General features: G+C 41.0%; 1 protein-coding gene across 1 annotated transcript in view; it reads left to right on the top strand.

Moving 5' to 3' along the window:
• The first annotated feature begins 1,867 nt into the window (after positions 1-1,867).
• The window catches only part of abcd1.S (ATP binding cassette subfamily D member 1 S homeolog), a 40,824-nt gene continuing 20,205 nt past the window's right edge, over positions 1,868-22,486 (top strand). Inside the window, exons 1-5 of the mRNA XM_018232774.1 lie at positions 1,868-3,357; positions 17,766-17,946; positions 19,128-19,270; positions 19,660-19,828; positions 21,977-22,071. Coding sequence (XP_018088263.1) covers positions 2,446-3,357; positions 17,766-17,946; positions 19,128-19,270; positions 19,660-19,828; positions 21,977-22,071 — 1,500 coding nt within the window. The 5' untranslated portion in view covers positions 1,868-2,445. The remainder of the gene's footprint in view (positions 3,358-17,765; positions 17,947-19,127; positions 19,271-19,659; positions 19,829-21,976; positions 22,072-22,486) is intronic.

Genomic DNA, 22,486 nt, shown 5'->3' with positions numbered 1-22,486 from the left:
ATGAAGTAAGACAGCAGATGGAGCCACAGCATTATCTTCTCTACAACACAAAAGCTTGAACTTGTGATCTCATGAAAAGCCCAACAGGCAAATACACAGTGCACATAAAGCATGTGAGCTGTAACATTGGTAGGGAAAAATGGTTTAGCACTGCAGACCAGTGCTGGGCCAAGTTGGCCAGGCAGCGGGGCAGCCCAGCAGCCCTTCTGTAAGCCAAGCTGTCTGGGTCAAAACTGGCATCCCACTTGTACCCTCATCTTCTCGCTCTGTACTCTGTTCTCTTTAGGAGAAGAGAACTTTATGTCTCCAGTCTGACCTGCACACAACCCGCCTAGCTGGCACTAAACCCACAGGTCCCCATGGGTTTTTATGTCAACCCGCACATCACTAACAAGGTCAGGATCATATTTTTTTTTTCATTTAGGTCCGCTGGCAAGGCCCACTACTCAGAGGGACAACAAAAGTTGTGAGTCCCTCCAAAAATCAGTCAAGGGTAGTAAAAAATACAAAAAGTTTATTAGGACATAGTAAAACAACGGCCTAACGCGTTTCATGCCTATTGGGGCACTTACTCATAGGCTGTGATGAGCTTATGAGTAAATGCCCCAATAGGCATGAAACGCGTTAGGCCGTTGTTTTACTATGTTATAATAAATTTTTTTGTATTTTTTTCTACCCTTGACTGATTTTTGGAGGGACTAACAACTTTTCTTGTTTTTCTATGGATATACACCTGTGGACTTGGGTGAACTGTGATTACATCCTCCCCTTCTACTAAAGTTTTGATCTATTTTATAATCCTATTTACTTAGGTAGTGCCTATATTGGTTTTTGGCACCTGCTGTTTTTTTGTTTTTGTAAGGGCTCTTACACATGAGCGTTTTTACCTGCGCTCCCCTGCGTTCCGTTTTTCGGCGTTCAGCCGCAGGGGAGCGCAGGAATAGACGCATTTAATTATTTCAAATGGGGCTGTACTCACACAGGCGCATGTAGGCGCCGAACGCAGGTTGAGACTCAACATGCTGCATTTTTCCTGCGTTCGGCGCCTACATGCGCCTGTGTGAGTACAGCCCCATTTGAAATAATGAAATGCGTCTATTCCTGCGCTCCCCTGCGGCTGAACGCCGAAAAACGGAACGCAGGGGAGCGCAGGTAAAAACGCTCATGTGTAAGAGCCCTTACTTGCCACTACTCAGAGGGCCCAGGTGACCAGAACCATAAAAGAACCATAAAAGCAGTGTCAGACTGAACCACAGGGATACCAGGAAAACCCGGTGGGCCAAGGTGTCAGTGGGTCCTCCTGCTTCTAAACATTTGGCCTATTTCATGGCCATTCCCTATTTCTATTACAATAAAGAGGCTAAATAGATGGAATAATAGATTATAGTATGTAAAGAAAAGAGAATAGGAGAATAGAGGTTGAGTGAGGAGAGGAAGAAAATAATATTTTGAGTGGGCCCCTGGTTTAAAGGTTTTTGGTTGGGCCCCTGGTCTAAGGGTTTTTGGTGGGCCCCTGGTGTCCCAGTCTGACACTGCATAAAAGGGGTCCGAACTAACCGAGAGGCGAATTAATTTATTTCTGGGAACGGTCTGATTAGTGGCCTCATTTTACAACATGGGATGAAACAAGATGTGACAGGGCAGTGTGGCAAATAACATGTATGGCTGCCAAAAAAATAGTTTAATGTGGTCTTCTTCAATTTTGCTTGTGTATAAAGGGACGATCATAAATTATAACCGACTGTAGGTTTGTTATTCAATCACATCTGTAATGAAACAGTGTGGCTGAAAGAAGATCAGAAAACCTGTTTGTCATTTGTAAATAAAGTTAATCCATATCCAGCGAAGGCTTGTCCCCGCCTCCTCTCCTGTCCTATTGGTCTTGGTCTGGATGGGCGTGCCCTGCCACCGGCACAAGGCTACCCCGTTACAAGATGTGAGTGACGGTGACAGCGGCTTATAGAGTTCCTACAGGGAAGTGACAGCCGAAGCCCCCGGATACAGGACTTTTAAAGGGATATTGCGGGGCGGCAGGGGACGGGCAAGACAGGGTTCTAGCCGTTCCAGAATGGAAGCAACCTGTGTAGTCGTTTAACTCTACAGGTGCCTGTTGATTCTATCCCATCCCATTGCTCCCCCGGAAGTGTGACAGAGCTTCCTATACACGTGCTATAGGCATCAGTGTTGTATATAAATACATATATGTGCAGACTAGTGGTTATGGTGTATTTCATTCTCAAAGTATCTGAATCAAGGGCAAGTTAAGTCATTTCTCTGTAACTCCCCACTAGGCTACAGAGTATTAACAGCAAACAGGGCAGTTATACAGGATGTGTATTGTTATATATAAAGCTAATTGTCTAGTGTGATTCTGGTATTTGGGATAGGACAGGTTATTGTATAGATATAAATACACTTTGGTGACCAGACATATAGTGCCCAATCATGATTCAGGTTTGCCCGTCCCCTGTCACCCGCTCGGCTGTGTTAAAACGAGTGGCGGCGCTGGCCTTGGTGGCCTACGGGGCCCGGAGAATTTGCCCAGCACTGAGACGCCTTTGCCTTCAGCTACAAAACGACCCCAAGGCTAACGGGCTACCCAGAAGTGCTGAGGAATCGTTGTCATCTTCTCCGAATTCATACGAGAGAACTGGGGTAAACAGAGTCTTTTTCCGCAGGTTGGCCCGTCTCTTGCGTCTGCTGTTCCCTAAGCTGGCGAGTAAAGAGTTTGGGCTGTTATTGTTGCATTCAGCTGCCCTCATCTCTAGGACGTTTCTTTCAGTGTATGTGGCCCAACTAGACGGGCGGTTGACCAGGGCTATAGTTAATAAACGGCCAGCCAGTTTTGTGTGGCAGCTCCTCAAGTGGCTCCTTATTGCGCTTCCAGCAACCTTTGTCAACAGCGCCATCCGCTACCTTGAGGGCCAGCTGAGCTTGGCTTTCCGAACCCGATTGGTTGCCCATGCCTATCGATTATATTTTGGCCATCAAACCTATTACAGAGTCAGTAACATGGATGGACGACTGCGCAACCCTGACCAGTCACTGACTGAGGACGTAGTGGCCTTTGCCAACTCGGTGGCTCATTTGTACTCTAACTTGACCAAGCCTGTCCTGGATGTTGTGGTGACCACATACACGTTGATCAGTACGGCCAAGTCAAAGGGGGCTAACACAGCCTGGCCATCTACTATAGCTGGACTTGTGGTGGTCCTCACAGCGAAGGTGCTCAAAAGCTGTTCCCCGAAGTTCGGCAAACTGGTAGCTGAGGAGGCCCGTCGGAAAGGAGAGCTTCGATACATGCATTCAAGGGTTGTCGCCAATTCAGAAGAGATCGCTTTTTATGGGGGTCACAAGGTAAGAGGGACAACACCTAAATAATCAAACATGTCCACTAACCCTATGTCTTTAGGTTGATAGTGATCCAGTCAAGGTTCCTCATCACTTAATGTTAACATGAAATCATTATAGCCCTAATGGCCTGCTTAGTTGGCATCTAATTGGACTTGTATCGCAGACCGCAGCCTGGAGGGCCCATTGAGTGCCTAGGATTCCAAATGGAAAGCCTTTCTCTGGGTTATAAAAAATATCTGCCACCTTTATTAAGTAAAAGATCTCTGTTTACTTTGGTACACTTTCCATTTACAGCGATTATAGAAATGTCAGGCAGCAAGATCATATTCAGAAGTTGCTGGACTGGCAGGTATGCATCCAATTAGAGGCTATTGCCACTTGAAACATTGAATTAAAATGGTACTGGGTAGCTATAAAGAGTTTGTTAGGGTTCTACTAGTGTAGTCAGAGAGGACTATACTTCATTTAAAGGGAGGTACTGAGCAATGATGCACAGATAACATGACAATCATGCTGTTGGTTCTACATTAAAGGAGAAGGAAGGGCACTCTTTACTTTGGGGTGCTAAAAGTTAGGCACCCCTAATGATTGTGTATACTTACCTAACATCCCTGCACGGTGCTCCCATCAGCAGAAAACTGCACCGGCCCGGGAGTTCTGCCAGTGAGCACATGGAGCACACAGTGAGCACATGGAGTAATTGGCTTCTGGCTACTCTCTTCGGGGAAGGGGGGTGCGCATGCGCAGTTGTGCGAAAAGTCAAACTTTAAGAAGTCGCCTATTTTGTTCTACTGCTCATGTGTCTGCCCCGGGAAATTTGAAGAAAGAAGAAGGAAGCCGTTCGATCTATGGTTCTCGCTGGAATAACCCCATGTCCATATTAGAAACAAACAAATATTAGCCTCATATGGTCACTTTAATTCTCACAAATTTCCATTTACAACTAGATGCTGTTGAGTATAATATAAAGCAGCTACCCCAAGGTTATAAACTGCATTATCAATATCAGATTACAAAAGGAACGAGTTTATTATTCATTTGAGTTAGCAATTCTTTGTGTGCACTATTCTTTTGTCTAAGGTCATTTCTCAAATTCCGTTTACTGATGTGATATTGCTGTACGACTTTTGTTTCATTGTGCCTCCTTCCCTACTCATTTTTGGCACATTTTCCCCGTGTATTAATGCATCGCTGGCACCAATGGCGTAGAGCAATAATGTAGAATACATAGAGGGGCAATAGCAAAATAGGTAGGGTTTAGGAGGAGGTGGTGAACTGGACATCAGAGAGGGCCAGAAGAAATGGAGCAACATGAACAGGGAAATGTGAGAGAAAAGCAGAATAAACTGGGCATCTTGTGGCAGTGATAGACATCCACAGAGAGCATGGAGTGCCTTTGGCTACCAAAAAGGATAGTGTGGGTGCTGGGCATGCACAGAACTACCCACAGTAGTGCCAGAACAGCTGTGCTGAACTTGACCAAGTTGGTAGACCTTCCGTACTCCGCACTATAGAAATTCCACACTGATGCTGGTTGAAAGTCTAGACAGCTGAAAGGATGTGCCTGATTTTGTGTTGTGCACCGTAAAACACTTGATTACACCAGTGATCACAACAGCGCACAGTGCTGCTGAACTTGTTGCCTGTTATGAATTTGCCGCATAATTGCCCGCTCTCCATAACAATCCAGTTCTGCTTTTCCACGTATTTATTCATCGGCACACCAGGTTAAAACAACTTCACTCCACCAAGGGCAAATTCCACATTTCAAATACTTTGTTTTTTCTATCCTACTTGTTTATGAAAACAGCCGACATTCAATGCTTTGGATCTCCTTTTAGCTCCCTGGCATTTATGGTATTATGGGTGTAGGTTTGGGGAGACGGCTTCAGGATAAGCTAGAACTCTGAAATGGTCTCATATTTTGGAAGGGTTTCTGAGCGTGGAGAATTAGTGTAATGCTTGCAATCCAAACAGGGCATTAAATAGCACTTTTCATCACCCCCAGTTTGACATAGACATAACATACTGGGCATCTATGCCTGTGATGGTATTCCTCTGTATAAAGCACAGTTCTACAACAAAAACTGATGCTATAGTAGATACTGTCATGGGAAAAAATTTTTTTTTTCAAAATGCATCCGTTAATAGTGCTGCTCCAGCAGAATTCTGCACTGAAATCCATTTCTCAAAAGAGCAAACAGATTTTTTTATATTTGAAATCTGACATAGGGCTAGACATATTGTCAGTTTCCCAGCTTCCACCAGTCATGTGATTTATGCTCTGATAAACTTCAGTCACTCTTTACTGCTGTACTGCAAGTTGGAGTGATATAACCCCTCCCTTTCCCCCCCAGCAGGCTAACGGAGCAATGGGAAGGTAACCAGATAGCAGCTCCCTAACACATAACAGCTGCCTGGTAGATCTAAGAACAGCACCCAATAGTAAAACTATTACAGTTACATTGAGTAGGAGATTGTGGTATGTGAGGGGAGCAGCAGCTGGTCGATAATAGGAATCATAGGCCATGAGAGGGGGTTGAACAAGGGGGGGGGTTCCTCACTGGAACAACCTGTGCCTGCTCTCTTCCAGTTACACTTTTTTTTTTTTTTAACTTGTTTTTATTAAGATTTCTTAAGCATGTCTTACAAATATTGGATCATAAGCATCCAGTAGGTGATTATCATTGTGAATGAAAATGCATGCTATTTAATACAGTAAAGTTAAAGAGAAGGAAAAATAAACATAAATATAAACAAAGCTAGCATAACATTACAGTTCCGTTATTTTGCAACATATGACTATCAAGTTTCTGAGAATGAGCAGAAATATCCAGATCCAGTTACACCTTTAGTGGGTGAGTAGTAAACAAATGACTGAGGGTGGGTAATTGTGGTCCTCCTTTCCAACCATACTAATACAGGAGTATTTCAATAAACAACCCCCTTGTTACTAAAGTGAACCCCCAAAGGCACAGTAGCCATAGAGATCCAACAGGCATGATTTGGAAGGGGGGTAAAGATCTTGAGATGTTGTTACTGCTGTACCTGGTTGCTTATACAGCAGTTACATAATAATATACTGCCTTTTAAAAATGTGACTCGAGCTTGTCCTTAAGGGCTCTTACACATGAGCGTTCCGACCTGCGCCCCCCTGCGTTCCGTTTTTTGGCGTTCAGCCGCAGGGGAGCGCAGGAATAGACGCAAGTCATTATTTGAAATGGGGCTGTACTCACTCAGGCGCGTGTAGGCGCCGAACGCAGGTTCAGACGCAACATGCTGCATTTTTCCTGCGTTCGGCGCCTACACGCGCCTGAGTGAGTACAGCCCCATTTCAAATAATGACTTGCGTCTATTCCTGCGCTCCCCTGCGGCTGAACGCCAAAAAACGGAACGCAGGGGAGCGCAGGTCGGAACGCTCATGTGTAAGAGCCCTTAAAATGGTAACTCTGCCATCAGCAAGTGCCTTGGAAACCGAAGTGCTTGGGCTGTATCCAGAGGAGGTCTCGGTAACACAGCATTAATAACAAAATCTCTCTGTTGTCCGATGTATTTGATTCACAAACAGAGCAATGAGCAGCTTTGTTCTGTATTTTTAAGAAACTTAAAGGGAAATTTTATTTTACACAAGCTCACTAAATTGGGTTAGGTAGAAAAGGTGCATAAACACTACCTGAACTTGCAGAAATAATAATATCCTTTGTATAGATAGATATGCTTTTATATTTATTCCACAGATTAAAAGGAAGCCATGCTATATAAATAAATTATGATGATGATAGTAGCCTGTGTGCTCTCGCTAGGACCAGTTCCCCACCCCCTTAGGCTCACAGTGTCATCCAACCCTCCCCTCACTGTGTTCCATTGTTAATTAAGGATTCTGGTGCTTCAGAATTCCAGAAAATCTGCGCTACCCACAATGAAAAGCAGGGATTTCATGTCCCAGAATATATATATATATATATATATATTTTTCCATATATATATATATATATATATATATATATATATATATATATATATATATATATATATATATATATATATATATATATATATACAAATACGAGAGTCCTCTGCACTCAACCCATTATCAATATATCTAAGTCAGAGACATTTTGTGCATACTGCTACTAAAAAATGCCTTACCCTTTAAACAAAACAGGGATTGTTTGTCCATATATTGCAATATATTTAAGCTGGCCAACTACTTCAAAGTCATCCCATATCTGGCCAGTCCTATGCTTAATTTTCATCTGATTCATTAAGAATTTTATTACTTCATTATACATTTTACAAAGGGACTAGGTTTTACCTGCAACTTACTAGCTGCTTTCAAAGTAAAACTCCCAAACTTGGCTGCCCTTTTATTAGACACCAGTGGGATCACCTGGCAGCCAAGTATGGGAGTTTTACTTTGAAAGCAGCTAGTAAGTTGCAGGTTAAACCTAGTCCCATTGTAAAATGTATAATGAAGTAATAGAATCCTTAATAGATATATATATTTTTTTTATATAGACCCGCTGAGGGTCGAAACGTTGATACCAATAAAGCTTTTTTATTGCAAAAGTCCCTAGAGTGCAACAGAATTTCTTGGAATATATATATATATATATATATATATATATATATATATATATATATATATATATATATATATATATATATATGTATGTATGTATGTACACTATGAGGCTGATTTAGCAAAGGTCGAACGTTAGAGTTTTTTTTTACCTTGAATGACCTTGAAACTCAAATAGCATCTTATTTAAGAAAAAACTGGAACGTCAAAAAATCGATAGAATTTTACAGACGCGAAAACTTGAATCAAATTCGAATCGAATTAGACTAAAAACATGTCAGGAAGGCTATTAACATCTTCAAATGGGTCACTCAACCTCTGCCATTGACTTCTACATGAACTCGGCAGGTTTTAGGTGGTGAATAGTCGAATTTGAGTTGTTCCCAGGGTAAAAGTATGATTTATCTCAAATTCGAGTTTGGATTGTTCCCAACTTGAATTTGTAAGTTTTGGCCAAAAATCCAACTCGAAAATACGAACCTTTATAAATCTGCCCCTATGTGAGTGATTGTTGTGAGGACTAAATGGACGTGGGGCATCCATGCTCTGGCCACCTTTGTTCTGCAAGATGAGGCTGTGGCTTCTCTTCACTAAGGGGCACATTTACTTAGCTCGAGTGAAGGAATAGAAGAAAAAATGCTTCGAATTTCGAATGTTTTTTTGGCTACTTCGACTTCGAATCAAACGATTCGAACTAAAAATCGTTCGACTATTCGACCATTCGATAGTTGAAGTACTGTCTCTTTAAAAAAAACTTTTACCAAGTACTTCGCCACCTAAAACCTACCGAACATCAATGTTAGCCTATGGGGAAGGTCCCCATTGGTTTCCTAATAATTTTCTGATCGAAGGAAAATCTTTCGATCGATGGATTAAAATCGTTCGATCAGAGTAATTGCGGTAAATCCTTCGACTTCGATATTGAAGTCGAAGGATTTTACTTCGCCGGTCGAATATCGAGGGTTAATTAACCTAAGTTAATGTGCCCCTAAATGTACAACAGGAAAATCGGGGCTATCCGGCATTTAGAGGAATCCACAGGTCCAAAAAATCAGGTTAAAAACAAGTTTTTATTGATCAAAGTTAAAAATGTACATACATCTCCTAGGGCCTTATTTTTTTCGTACCTCTAGGGTACTTAATCATGGGCTTCACTTCCTCACTTACTAATAGGCCTAATCCCCATGCACATACCAAAAATCATATGAAATTTAACTTTATTATTACGTTTCTGGCCATCTGTACAATATAGCAAATGTCATTAGCAGGATGGCAGTTACTGCAGGCGCTGATCCAAGGCAAGCTTTGCCACTGCAGTTCTGCCAGATTTAAACACATTGAAAGGGTTGGGTAACACTTACATTGCCCCTTGTGGATTTATCAAGACCTGCTTCTATTGTACTCCAGAACACATTACAGATCCATTCATAGAGCTGTTGGGATATTAGTGTTAGGTTACTCTAAAATGTTGCGTGTCCAGAAGAACCAGTTCCAAAGCCCGATCATGCACATGATGTCGCCGTTTGCTCCCCATTGCAACTTAAAGTGGGTTATTCGTTTAGGAGAAAGCACAAACTATAGAGGACATTGACCCTGCAACTTCTTGGGGGTCAGGAAGTATAGTGCAAGTATGGGAACTATTATCTAGAAAACTCCAAATTAGGGGCCATCTCCCACAGACTCCATGTTAATCTAATAATTAAAACTGAAAATTATTACCTTTTTCTCTGTAATAATACAACAGTAGCTTGTACTAAGATATAAATAAACCATATTGGAGGGAGCTCCCGGTGCAAGCGGCCATGTAAGTCAGAGCACCATGAGTCATGAGCACTTGCTCATTATGCACATGCGTGTACCCCAACATGGCTCCCTCGCGGTGCAGGTGGACCAGCACTGGCAGGGGGCATAATATTTTTGCCCAACAGGTGCCCTTTTTCACAGCGTTACGATATGCAGATCCAAATTACAGTTACAATTTAACTTTTAAACCACTGGCATTTGCCAATGGCTGTATATTAGCAAGGGACTTAAGGTGGCCATACACAATAAAATCTGCTCTTTTGTTGAGGTCGAAAAACGAGCAGATCTTTTCCCGCAGGGTTAATCCGAATGTTCGGCCCTAGAGACTGTGCGCAGACGGAATGAGTACCGCATCAACTATTCAATGTGGTCCTCGATCACCAGAAAAATCAAACCTTGTGTTTTGATTACAGTTCAGCTTTATGAGTAAGTTTGGGAAAACGGTATGATGATCGCCCGGTTTCCCGTCTCTTCTATAGGTGGTGCTGTGGGGATGAAGTGAGACACTGGCTAAATATACAATAATTTGGTTAATAGTGAAGCTAAAAATAGCCTATCGTGTAGCAGTGCACATTGCAGTGTGAAAGCATCATTACTATATGAAGAACTGGCAGAAGACTGTGCCCTGGCATGTTTCCACCGGAGAATGTAGCATATTGCGTTGGGTGCCAAATGGTAGCGCACACCTTAGGGGAGCATTTGAAAGATATAAATGCAACAAATAGGCTTCAGCTCATCTCGGCCCCTGGTTTTGTATACATCTACTAAGTTTAATGATACAGGTATGGGATCCGTTATCCAGAAAGACCTGGATTAGGGGAAGGCCATCTCCCATTGACTTCATTATAAGAAAATAATTCAGTTTTTCCCTGTAATAATAAAACAGTACTTTCAACTTATATCCTTAAAGGGATACTGTCATGGGAAAAAAAATTTTTTCAAAATGAATCAGTTAATATACTGCAAATTGGAGTGATATCACCCCCCTCCCTTTTCCCCCCCCAGCAGCCAAACAAAAGAACAATGGGAAGGTAACAAGATAACAGCTGCCTGGTAGATCTAAGAACAGCACTCAATAGTAAAAACCCATGTCTCACTGAGACACATTCAGTTACATTGAGAAGGAAAAACAGCAGCCTGCCAGAAAGCATTTCTCTCCTAGAGTGCAGGCACAAGTCACATGACCAGGGGCAGCTGGGAAATTGACAAAATGTCTAGCCCCATGTCAGATTTCAAAATTGAATATAAAAAAATCTGTTTGCTGTTTTGAGAAATAAATTTCAGTGCAGAAGTCTGCTAGAGTAGCACTATTAACTAATGCGTTTTGAAAAAAACATGTTTTCCTTGCCTGTTTTGTCTCAAGACATGAATAACATTGTAGCTCAAACAGAGTGGTTTAACCCATGGTACTTATTGTTTCCCATTCCCCCAGTTAGCTCTACATGAGATGGTGAGACTTTAGAGTTAAAGGGGTTGTTCAACTTTAAATTAACTTTTAGTATGATGTAGAGAGGGATATTCTGAGTGTATTTGCAAGTGGTTTTCATTTTTTACTATTTGTGTTTTTTGTTATTTTGCTTTTATTCAGCAGCTCTACAGTTTGCAATTCCAGAAATCTAGTTGCTAGGGTCCACATTTCCTTGGCAACCATGAATTTATTTGTATAAGAGACTGGACTATGACTATGAGAAGCCTGTCCTGAATAGAAAGGCGTGTAATAAAAAGTAGCAAAAAAGTAGGACTATTGGAAGCTGTATGACCTGAATAATATTCTCTAACACAGTTATGGGACCTATTATCCAGAATGCTCGGGACCTGGGGCTTTCCAGATAACAGATCTTTCTGTAATTTGGATTTTCATATGTTAAATCTAATAGAAAATCATGAAAACATTAAATAAACTCAATAGGCTGGTTTTGTTTCCAATAAGGATTAATTATATCTTAGATGGGATCAAGTTTAAGCTAATGTTTAATTATTACAGAGAAAAAGGGAATCCTTTTAAAAAAATTTGGATTATTTGGATAAAATAGAGTCTATGGGAGACGTCCTTTCCGTAATTTGAAGCTATCTGGATAATGGATCCCATACCTGTATCAGTATTCTTTAAATGTATAATAGTGTGTACACGATTCCCTGTGAAATGCCCTGTATGTATCCTTATAAATGGTGCTTAGCTATGGACTAATCTAATGGACACTTGTGTATTATACGATTTAATGTACCAGCCCTTTGCAACACATAGGAATACATGTATGGGATCCCTTATCCAGAAACCCCTTAATCCAGAAACTTTGAATTATGGAAAGGACGTCTCCCATAGACTCCATTTTGTCCAAATAATCCAAATTTTTAAAAATGATTTCCTTTTTCCCTGTAATAATCTCTGTAATTCTCTGTAATAACAGTAGCTTGTACTTGATCCAAACTAAGATATAATTACTCCTTATTGGAAGCAAAACCTGCCTATTGAGTTTATTTAATGTTTACAGGATTTTCTAGTACACTTAAGGTACGAAGATCCAAATTACAGAAAGATCTGTTATCCGGAAAACCCCAGGTCCAGAGCATTCTGGATAACAGGTCCTATACCTGTACAAAAAGCTCACCTCATTGTGCCATGACCTGAATAAAAGCACTTTGCTTGTGGCGTCTCCCCTGGACTGTTAAACCCTAAAAAACATATTTTAAAAATAAGACCAACTGCAAATTGTATTAGACTGTCTGTCATACTTAAAAAAATACATTTTTAATGTAAGCTTTTTGTATGGTTTTATTAGAGGCAGATTTCTGATTCCCAGCTTTGCGGAGATTTTGTGAACTACAACTCCCAGCATTTACATCAAAACCATCAATATTTCCCTGCAGTGGAAGGCTGTCATTCCCCGTGGGAAAATGTTCATATTTTATTTTTTGCTTTCCACTGCTGTTAGTTTGTACGATTTCCCATGAGCCTCTGTGGACTCTCATGGCTCCCTTGTGCTATATGCTGGTTACATAAGGGGCTTAGATGTGTTGTATAAGGCAGCTGAATGCCAGGGAGTGTTGTGGCGCCTATGGGCCGAGGTTACTGCAGGGCATTGCTCTCTGCCGCTTCTGTTTCTCAGCACTTCTGCTTTGGTTACCAGGATGCTGCAAGCACATGCATGAGCGGACACATTTAACCCCTTTGGCCTCTGGCCAGATGCAGAAAAATACGCATGCACAGCACTCCAGTCCCAGATATTCTTTTCCTCCTGCTATGGATAAAGTGCAGCCATGGATTTTCTGGGGATTGGGGTTCAATCCCACACTGAGACATTTATTGTAATCTCCAAGACTGAGTTTCCTCATATCTCATATAGTGTCCCGATATTCTCTGTTAATTTTTTTTATTAAAGCTTGAGTCTGCTTCATCACCCATGTGCCCGTGTCACACAAAAGTGCACTCACAAGTGCAAGGCACTTAGTCTTAAAAAGACTAAGTCCCCATAAAAACTCTGAGTTCAGGCCAAAAGGCACAAAGAAAAGGAGTTTCTATGGAACCATCGTCGCCCGAAGGCTAAGGTGTAACCCTTTATCCCCGACCCCCCCCCCGGCCAAAAGGCACGGACTGAGGGGCAAGGGTCTTCTGGTACCATTTGACTTCGAAGAGGTCCCACATCTTTGCGCCCACTCGGGCTGGGTTTAGTGTGAGAAGGATATACAAAGTAATATGATATTGCTCAGCTCCAATGTATCAATTATAGATTACAAATTGTATAAAGCGCTAAAAATGTTCACTTAATAATTTTGGGTGGGCGGCAAAAGAGCTCTCTTCTTGAGAAGTATATACATTTTTTCATATATATATATATATATATATATATATATATATATATATATATATATATACAAATGCAAAGATGGACAGCACTCACAAATATTATGCAAAAGCTTGTATTAAAGTGAAAAAAGCATATACATCACCATGTACACATTATGTAGCGACGTTTCGAGCCAATATAGGCTCTTTCTCAAGCCATGTGAACAATGGTTTAAAATCCACCAAATCTATACAGGTTTTTAAAGTCCATCAGAGGAAGTGACATAACGATTCTTCCATTTGCCTTGTACAGGGCTGTCACCACACCTGCTGTATAGAATAATTAGATAGACGTTTGTAACATGTATAAAGTAACACATTGTATATTTCCCTAGTTACATAGTATACCGTCTATCTCTCATAAAAACAGATACAAGTTATAATCTTTATTCAATCCCTTAGGATGTAACGAATTTAATTTTTTTATCCACCATACTTCTCTTTGCTTAAGTTTCAGTTCACGATCACCCCCTCTTCTCAGTGGGGGCACTGTCTCTAATATTGTGAACCTAAGCTGTTCAGCTGTATGCCCTTTCTCCCTAAAATGCTTAGAAAGTGGTAATGCCATATTGCCTGTATTGATGGTAGATCTATGTTGAGAGATACGTGACTTCACTTTCTGTATCGTCTCTCCAACATAGATCTTCCCACAGGGGCATACTATAGCGTATATCGCATATTGCGAGTTACATGTGTAGTATCCCCTCATGTGATATACCTCCCCCGTTTCTGGGTGTTCAAATGACTTCCCCTTTATCACATAACGGCATTGCTTACAATTAAGGCATGGGTACATGCCACAATTTCTCACTCCGAGGCCCGTGCTCTTCAATCCTATTCCCTTAGGTACTTTTGTACTAGTTACTTGTGATCCAATGGTTCTACCTCTCCTGTAAGATGTAAGGAGGGGCAGCACAAACTCTTCCACCATGGGATATGCCCTGCGAAGCAGATACCAATGCTTCACTAGTATCTCATTTACTTTTCTACTAGAGTCACCATACTGGGTAACAAAAGTGATCCTCGAAACGTCGCTACATAATGTGTACATGGTGATGTATATGCTTTTTTCACTTTAATACAAGCTTTTGCATAATATTTGTGAGTGCTGTCCATCTTTGCATTTGTATATAACGAGGGAAGACCAGAAAACCTCAATGGGACGTGCACCACAGACAGTTAAAGAAGAGAATATAGTGTGATATATATATATATATATATATATATATATATATATATATATATATATATATATATATATATATATATATATATAGTGATGTGAAAAACTATTTGCCCCCTTCCTGATTTCTTATTCTTTTGCATGTTTGTCACACAAAATGTTTCTGATCATCAAACACATTTAACTATTAGTCAAAGATAACACAAGTAAACACAAAATGCAGTTTTTAAATGAGGGTTTTTATTATTTAGGGAGAAAAGAAATCCAAACCTGTGTGAAAAAGTAATTGCCCCCTGAACCTAATAACTGGTTGGGCCACCCTTAGCAGCAATAACTGCAATCAAGCGTTTGCGATAACTTGCAACGAGTCTTTTACAGCGCTCTGGAGGAATTTTGGCCCACTCCTCTTTGCAGAATTGTTGTAATTCAGCTTTATTTGAGGGTTTTCTAGCACGAACTGCCTTTTTAAGGTCATGCCACAACATCTCAATAGGATTCAGGTCAGGACTTTGACTAGGCCACTCCAAAGTCTTCATTTTGTTTTTCTTCAGCCATTCAGAGGTGGATTTGCTGGTGTGTTTTGGGTCATTGTCCTGCTGCAGCACCCAAGATCGGTTCAGCTTGAGTTGACGACCAGATGGCCGGACATTCTCCTTCAGGATTTTTTGGTAGACAGTAGAATTCATGGTTCCATCTATCACAGCAAGTCTTCCAGGTCCTGAAGCAGCAAAACAACCCAGACCATCACACTACCACCACCATATTTTACTGTTGGTATGATGTTCTTTTTCTGAAATGCTGTGTTACTTTTATGCCAGATGTAACGGGACGCGCACCTTCCAAAAAGCTCAACTTTTGTCTCGTCGGTCCACAAGGTATTTTCCCAAAAGTCTTGGCAATCATTGAGATGTTTTTTAGCAAAATTGAGACAAGCCTTAATGTTCTTTTTGCTTAAAAGTGGTTTGCGCCTTGGAAATCTGCCATGCAGGCCGTTTTTGCCCAGTCTCTTTCTTATGGTGGAGTCGTGAACACTGACCTTAATTGAGGCAAGTGAGGCCTGCAGTTCTTTAGATGTTGTCCTGGGGTCTTTTGTGGCCTCTCGGATGAGTTGTCTCTGCGCTCTTGGGGTAATTTTGGTCGGCCGGCCACTCCTGGGAAGGTTCACCACTGTTCCATGTTTTTGCCATTTGTGGATAATGGCTCTCACTGTGGTTCGCTGGAGTCCCAAAGCTTTAGAAATGGCTTTATAACCTTTGAAATTGAACTCAGGTGTGATAAACCACAGTTAAGTTATTTTTTTAACAAGGGGGGCAATCACTTTTTCACACAGGCCCATGTAGATTTGGAGTTTTTTTTCTCCCTTAATAACGTAAACCTTCATTTAAAAACTGCATTTTGTGTTCAATTATGTTATCTTTGACTAATAGTTAACGGTTTTTGATGAGCAGAAACATTTAAGTGTGACAAACATGCAAAAGAATAAGAAATCAGGAAGGGGGCAAATAGTTTTTCACACCACTGTATATACATATTATACACGCTCACCCTGTTTTTATGGTGAACTGGGTGTATATACCCCAGGTCTTGCGCCTCTGGCTAACCAAATGTTAACAATCACAGATCATATAAGGGAGATGCCGCAACGAGTGGTCCGGTTGCATCGGCCCGAACCCGTAGCTTAGGGGAAGACCTTGTAGTACAAAAAAAATCAGCAAGCACTCCGGACACTGCTTGTAAGGATAAAATGTTGAAGTTTATTTCAATATGTTAAAATCATCAGCATCCTGACGCGTTTCGTAGACAGATTATTAGTAATAAACCCAACATTTATCCATTATTTTAATTAAAAGAACTAATCAATGTAAAATCTCTGTACAATCCACGGGTTTATTAATATTCTAACTTCAACAGTATATGTGACATATGTATCGAGTAATCACTGTTACCATTTGTAGGCTGCATCTTCAATCTACAGACTATGTCACTAATACAGAAAAAGGAATGAAAAAAGAAGAAAAAGGAATGAAAAATGAGTAACAAAGTAACGCGTGGCAATTTGGTCTGTAGATACAAGATGAAAAAAGGCTATATGGCACAGGTTAAATAGTGGATAACAGATAACATTGTGTTCATTCATAACATTGTGTTCTACAGAGCTTATCTTCTATCTGCTGTGTAACCTGAGCCTTTTCTCCTTTAAATTTTAGCAGTATATATATATATATATATATATATATATATATATATATACTGTATATATATATATATATATACTGTATATATATAAACTATAGTTTCTGAAGCAAGCACAGCAGTTTTACCAATGCAGGGCAACACTGTATTATATTTTTATGACTTTAAAACACTTACATTTTTTGATGTTACTGTTCCTTTAAGCCAGAGGATCAAGTGCCTCTCCAGTGAAGGGCAACTTAGCTAGGACACCTCCCCCCACTGATAAGAACGGATACTACACTTGATCTTAGCCAAAAGGCAAAGGAGCATGGAGATTAAACTACAAACACAAAAAAACAGCACCACAGTGCAATGCCATGCTGCACTCACTGTGCCATTGCTGGGCCCCCAGCAGCCAAGTCCATGGGACATACAGGCTAATGGCATTCACAGACACACTGCCAGTCTATTGTTGTTTGTGCTTTATGCTAATACCTTGGAGAAGGAGAGAGAGAATAGAGTGATTTGCAGGTGCTGTTTATTGTCACAATGTGTTATCCCCATGTGAGCGACTATGTCATGGTTCTCTCATCTGTATTTGCAGATCTGACTCATAGCTCTGCTCCTTTGTATGGATACATTGTAGGGTATGGGAACCTTGCTGAATCCTTTGGATGGGATGTTCTCTTTCTCAGTGTTACTCAGTGTTCTCCTTCCTAGTGTAAAAAAAAAAGAATTTTGAAGCCATCAAAGAGTTTTGTGACCTGCAAAGGGCACTGTATATTTAATTTATCCCTTGCCTTTCCTTTGTGCTCTATTTACAGGTGGAGATGTCCCTCCTAAGAAAGTGCTATGAAGATCTATCCTCGCAGATTAACATTATCCTCCTGGAGAGGCTTTGGTATGTGATGTTGGAGCAGTTCCTAATGAAGTACGTGTGGAGCGCATCGGGTTTGGTTATGGTCGCTGTGCCCATAATTACGGCTACAGGCTATGCTGAAACTGGTAAGCGCATGAATGCTAGCGAGGAGCTGTTCTAAACCAAAGATGTATAACTCCAGTTGGAAAAAGTCAGTGCCAGGGTTGTTGTGAGCTACATCTCCTAGCAAGAGGCTGGAAATTGCAGTTCATCACAGCTGGCCATGAATTCTAAAGGAACAGTAACACTAAAAAATGAAAGTGTTTAATGAAAATATCATGTAATTACCCTGCCCTGGTGAAACTGATCTGTTTGCCTCAGAAACACTATATTAAACAAGCTGCTTGTGTAGCAATGGTGAAAATTGAAAAAAGGCTATATGGCACAGTTTAAATAGTGGATAACGGATAACACCATGATGTTCTACAGAGCTTATCTGCTGTGTAACCTGAGCATTTTCTCCTTTGAATGGCTGCCCCTATGGTTACACAGCAGCTTATTTATATAAACAAAAGTAGTGTTTCTGAAGCAAACACAGCAGTTTTACTAGTGCATTATATTTTTATTACTTTAAAACACTCAAATTTTGTTACTGTTCCTTTAACTTGTCTGTCTGCAGTTGCTGTATAGTGTTCTCCTGTTGGTAAAACCAGCACGACACTGTTACCTTTGCTTTAAGGGTCAGCAGCAAACCCACTTAGGACTGGCAATAATGCACAGAGGCTTTAAGTTTTTTTCTCTGAAATAGATTATTTCTCTTTTCAATTAAATGACCAGACTTCCATTATCACTCTCATTATACTTTTGTATACAGAACATAGAAAAAAGCTCGTTGGTGTCGGTGCCAAAGGCAGAAGTGCATCCAATACTGATGGACATTATCAGCAATTGGCACTTACCCTGGCTAAAGTCCAACATAAACAGTTCTCGTTGCACAGTTCATCCAGGGCTAGAAGATCGGAGACTTCAAATAATAAGGCACCCATTTGTTTTAGAACATGATATGTGAATAATATGCCAAGTGGGCTGAGCATTTCCAGGAATGGTCCCATGTTGGCTGTGACCACATATAATAACAATTTGGCAGTTAGCCTGGGCTACATGCAGTTTAAGTAGTAACCCTTTTTTCCAGAAAATATTAGAGCAATTTTACAAAAGTGTTGTCATGTTTTTGGCAGAGTAGTTACACAATTGTGGAGCTGCCATGTGTTTTTCTCTGTTAAGGCTCCAGTATGTTGTGGCCTGTATGTTCTATTTTGTTCCACAGATTCAGAGGAAGTGAAAAAAGCTGCAATGGAGATGAAAGAAGAGGAGCTGGTGAGCGAGAGAGCCGAAGCCTTTACCACAGCTAGAAACCTGCTGACGGCATCTGCTGATGCCATAGAGAGAGTCATGTCATCCTACAAAGAGGTAGGTTATGCAGTATCCTCCTGCCTGTTGATATATGGATTTAAGGTGGCCTTACATTATAAAGTCTACTCGGTTCACAAGGTCGTCAAACGATCGTCTGTTATGCCCACCAAAGGTGGGTGATATTGGACTAATTCGACCATTTAGCCCTAGGACCACGCAATTTTATTCAGACTGTCTGTCAGGCCAAGGACCTTATGAATGAGCCAATAAAGTCCTTGACTTAAAACTTTTTTGGTTTCGTAGGAGGGCCATATACACGTGCAGATTAAGATGCCAACTCGGTCTAAAGGAATCAAATCGGCAGCCTAAATATGTCCTTGTATGGCCACCTTTTAATTTCCTTAATAGCAGCATTCTTATCTGGACATATGTGTGGCTTGCGACAGGTGACGGAGCTGGCTGGCTACACGGCGAGGGTTCATGACATGTTTGAGGTATTTGAAGATGTGCAGAAAGGCATCTACAAACGGCCTGGAGAGCTGGAAGAAGCTGAGTCCAAGAACAGGGGCATTATTCAACATGGAATTCGTATGGAAGGGCCACTTGAGATAAAAGGTACCCCAGGAATGACATACACATCGCTCAGAACCCATCGAAAATAACTGATGGTTGTATGTAGGAGTCGGTTGAGTAACTTATCAAATAATAAAATCACAATGAATGATGGGTTTTGTCGGGCATGCCTACTCCAAATGAACCTAATTTTGACTCCTGTGCACTAGGTCAAATCAGGCTGATCCAGTTGTCTGGCCCCAGGCTGACATTCAAATCAACCTGTAAGGAGATCCATTGGGATGGACAAAGTCAAAGCACCAATGTGGTCCATATCCTACGGGATTTTCTAATCTGCCCAATAGTTATCTGGTAATTCTTGTCCAGGAATCAGTCAGGCAGACTGCTAGAAGGGCTCCATACCTGGGCCAATAAACTTGGCAGCTTTTATGAGCCCATGTATGGCTGTCTTAAGTCGACTGGGCCTGGTTAGCTAAAACTTATCAAGCAATCCCAACGTAAAAAATTTTATTCACATGTTCCTTTGTTATAGAACATTCATATATATGTTAGTACACTGCATTTGACTTCTTGTACTTCTACACTTCGAGTAAAGAATCACGTGAGAATTACATTGTTTCCCACTGCTGGAGCACTTGAAAGTCAATTCATATTTGTATTTGCTTAAGGGCTCTCCAAAGTATTTCTGTTTAAATTCTCTGCAATATTTATCTTTATCTGGAGGCAGTACAGGTGTGGCAATATTCAGGGCTTAGAATGGCTGAGCAGTGATCACATTTTCATCCAACGTTCTCTTTCTGAGGCACAGTGGCTGTTACACAAATAATAGAGTTCACATGGTATCTTACACTACATACCTTAAAATATCTGGGCACCCAACATCTCATTCCCAAGCCAATGGGAATAATATGAAGTTGCTTCTATATAAGAGCCTCTACTCTTCTGGGAAGGTTTTTCATAGTGAACATTGTTTGCTTACATTCAGCTATAAGCATTGATCTTGGGGATCAGGCCAGTCATGCGGCCCCTGTTCCAATTCGTCTCACAGGGGTGAGATCAGGGCTCTGAGCACCCCAGTCAAGTTCTCCCATCCCAGCAAAAAGCCCATTCTATACAGACCTCTCTCTGTGCACAGGCATTATTGTGCTTGAACAGGAAAGGGCCTTCCTCAAACTGTTGTTACAAAGTAAAAAACATTGAATTGCCAATAATGTTCTTGTAATGCTGTAGCCTTAAAGGAACAGCAACACCAAAAAAAGTGTTTTTAAAGGAAAGTGTGTTGCACTGGTATAACTGTTTGCTTCAGAAACATGTCTATAGTTTATATATACAAGCTGCTGTGTAGCCATGGGAGCAGCCATTCAAGCACAGGATACACAGTAGATAACCGATAAATTCTGAAGAATCAAATTGGGATGTAAAATTGAGGTCTCACTGTTTGTGTGCAATGGGATCCTTTATAAGGGGTTCAGTGGTTACCATAGGGTTAGGTTCAAGTCAAGTCAAAGTAAACTTTATTGTCATCTCAGCAGTATACGGATACACAGTGAGACGAGACGAGGTGGCTCCAGCTAGTACATATCAGAAAAAGGCACATAGTTTACACAATAAATATTTAAACATTTGAAATGTGCAATATATTGGCAGAAATTGGATATATACATGTGTAAACCTTTAGAATTATGCAAATAAATTAACAGTTCACAAAGTTAAGTTCACAGTTTAAGTGTGTGGAATGTAGCGGGAGGGCAGTTCATTAATGATTTATACAGCCCAGTGTATCCATTTGCACTTATAAAATAACTGCCAATCACAGGAGGGTGCATGATACCCAGTGTGGATGATAGCAAGTCCTCTAGTAGTGGGAAGAGTATAAATTGGGTTGGTGTGTGTGTGTGTCAAATGTGTTGCCAGAAGGACAAAGGCATTGCATAGCTGGACATGCAGGATGATGTATGGGTATACTGGCAGTGTAATGTAGCCCATACAGGCCAGTTTACAAGGAATACAAACATTCTGAATTATGAGTCTGCTGATTATTGTTGTTTGTGTTGTTCAACATGCAAAGTCAGCTGTGGCAATATAGTGCAAGTAGGAGTATGCATTGATGCACAGTCTGCACCATTGTTTAATAAAGAAGCATGTGAAAAGGCATGGTAAGGTGCAGGTATTGATAACTCTCTCCTCCAGGGAAAGTAGTGGACGTGGAGAATGGGATTGTATGTGAGAATATCCCAATTGTCACTCCTACAGGAGATGTGGTTGTGGAGCGCCTAAATATTCGGGTGAGTGGCTTAAAACACAACTGTTTCTATGCTGCTCCGTAAACCTGTCACGATTAATAAGGTATTGTACTGAGGAATCATACCTGCAAGGACCAAGTGAGCAGCTTAAAAGGGCAGTGGCGACTTGGAGGTCTGTCGCTAAGGGTGGTGACACACGGGGAGATTAGTCGCCCAGATTAGTCCTCGTGCGGCAACTTCGGCCAATTTAGGAAATCAGAAGCGATTCATATGCCACCCCCCTGGTGATTAGATTTGTCGCTGGGCGAATAATCTCCCCGTCTGCCACCCCCCTTAGTCACCCTATAATAGCCTCTGGAGGAAACTTTGGGCGATTTAGCACCAGTAATTATTTCAAACGCAGAGGCATTTTCAGTAGATTTGTCGCCTGCAATCGCTCATAAATAGTTGGGGGTGA

This window comes from Xenopus laevis, chromosome 8S (genome assembly GCF_017654675.1).
Source record: "Xenopus laevis strain J_2021 chromosome 8S, Xenopus_laevis_v10.1, whole genome shotgun sequence".
NCBI classification, from domain to species: domain Eukaryota; kingdom Metazoa; phylum Chordata; class Amphibia; order Anura; family Pipidae; genus Xenopus; species Xenopus laevis.
The sequence above is the reverse complement of the archived record's forward strand: the minus strand, read 5'-3'. Positions and strand labels throughout refer to the sequence as shown.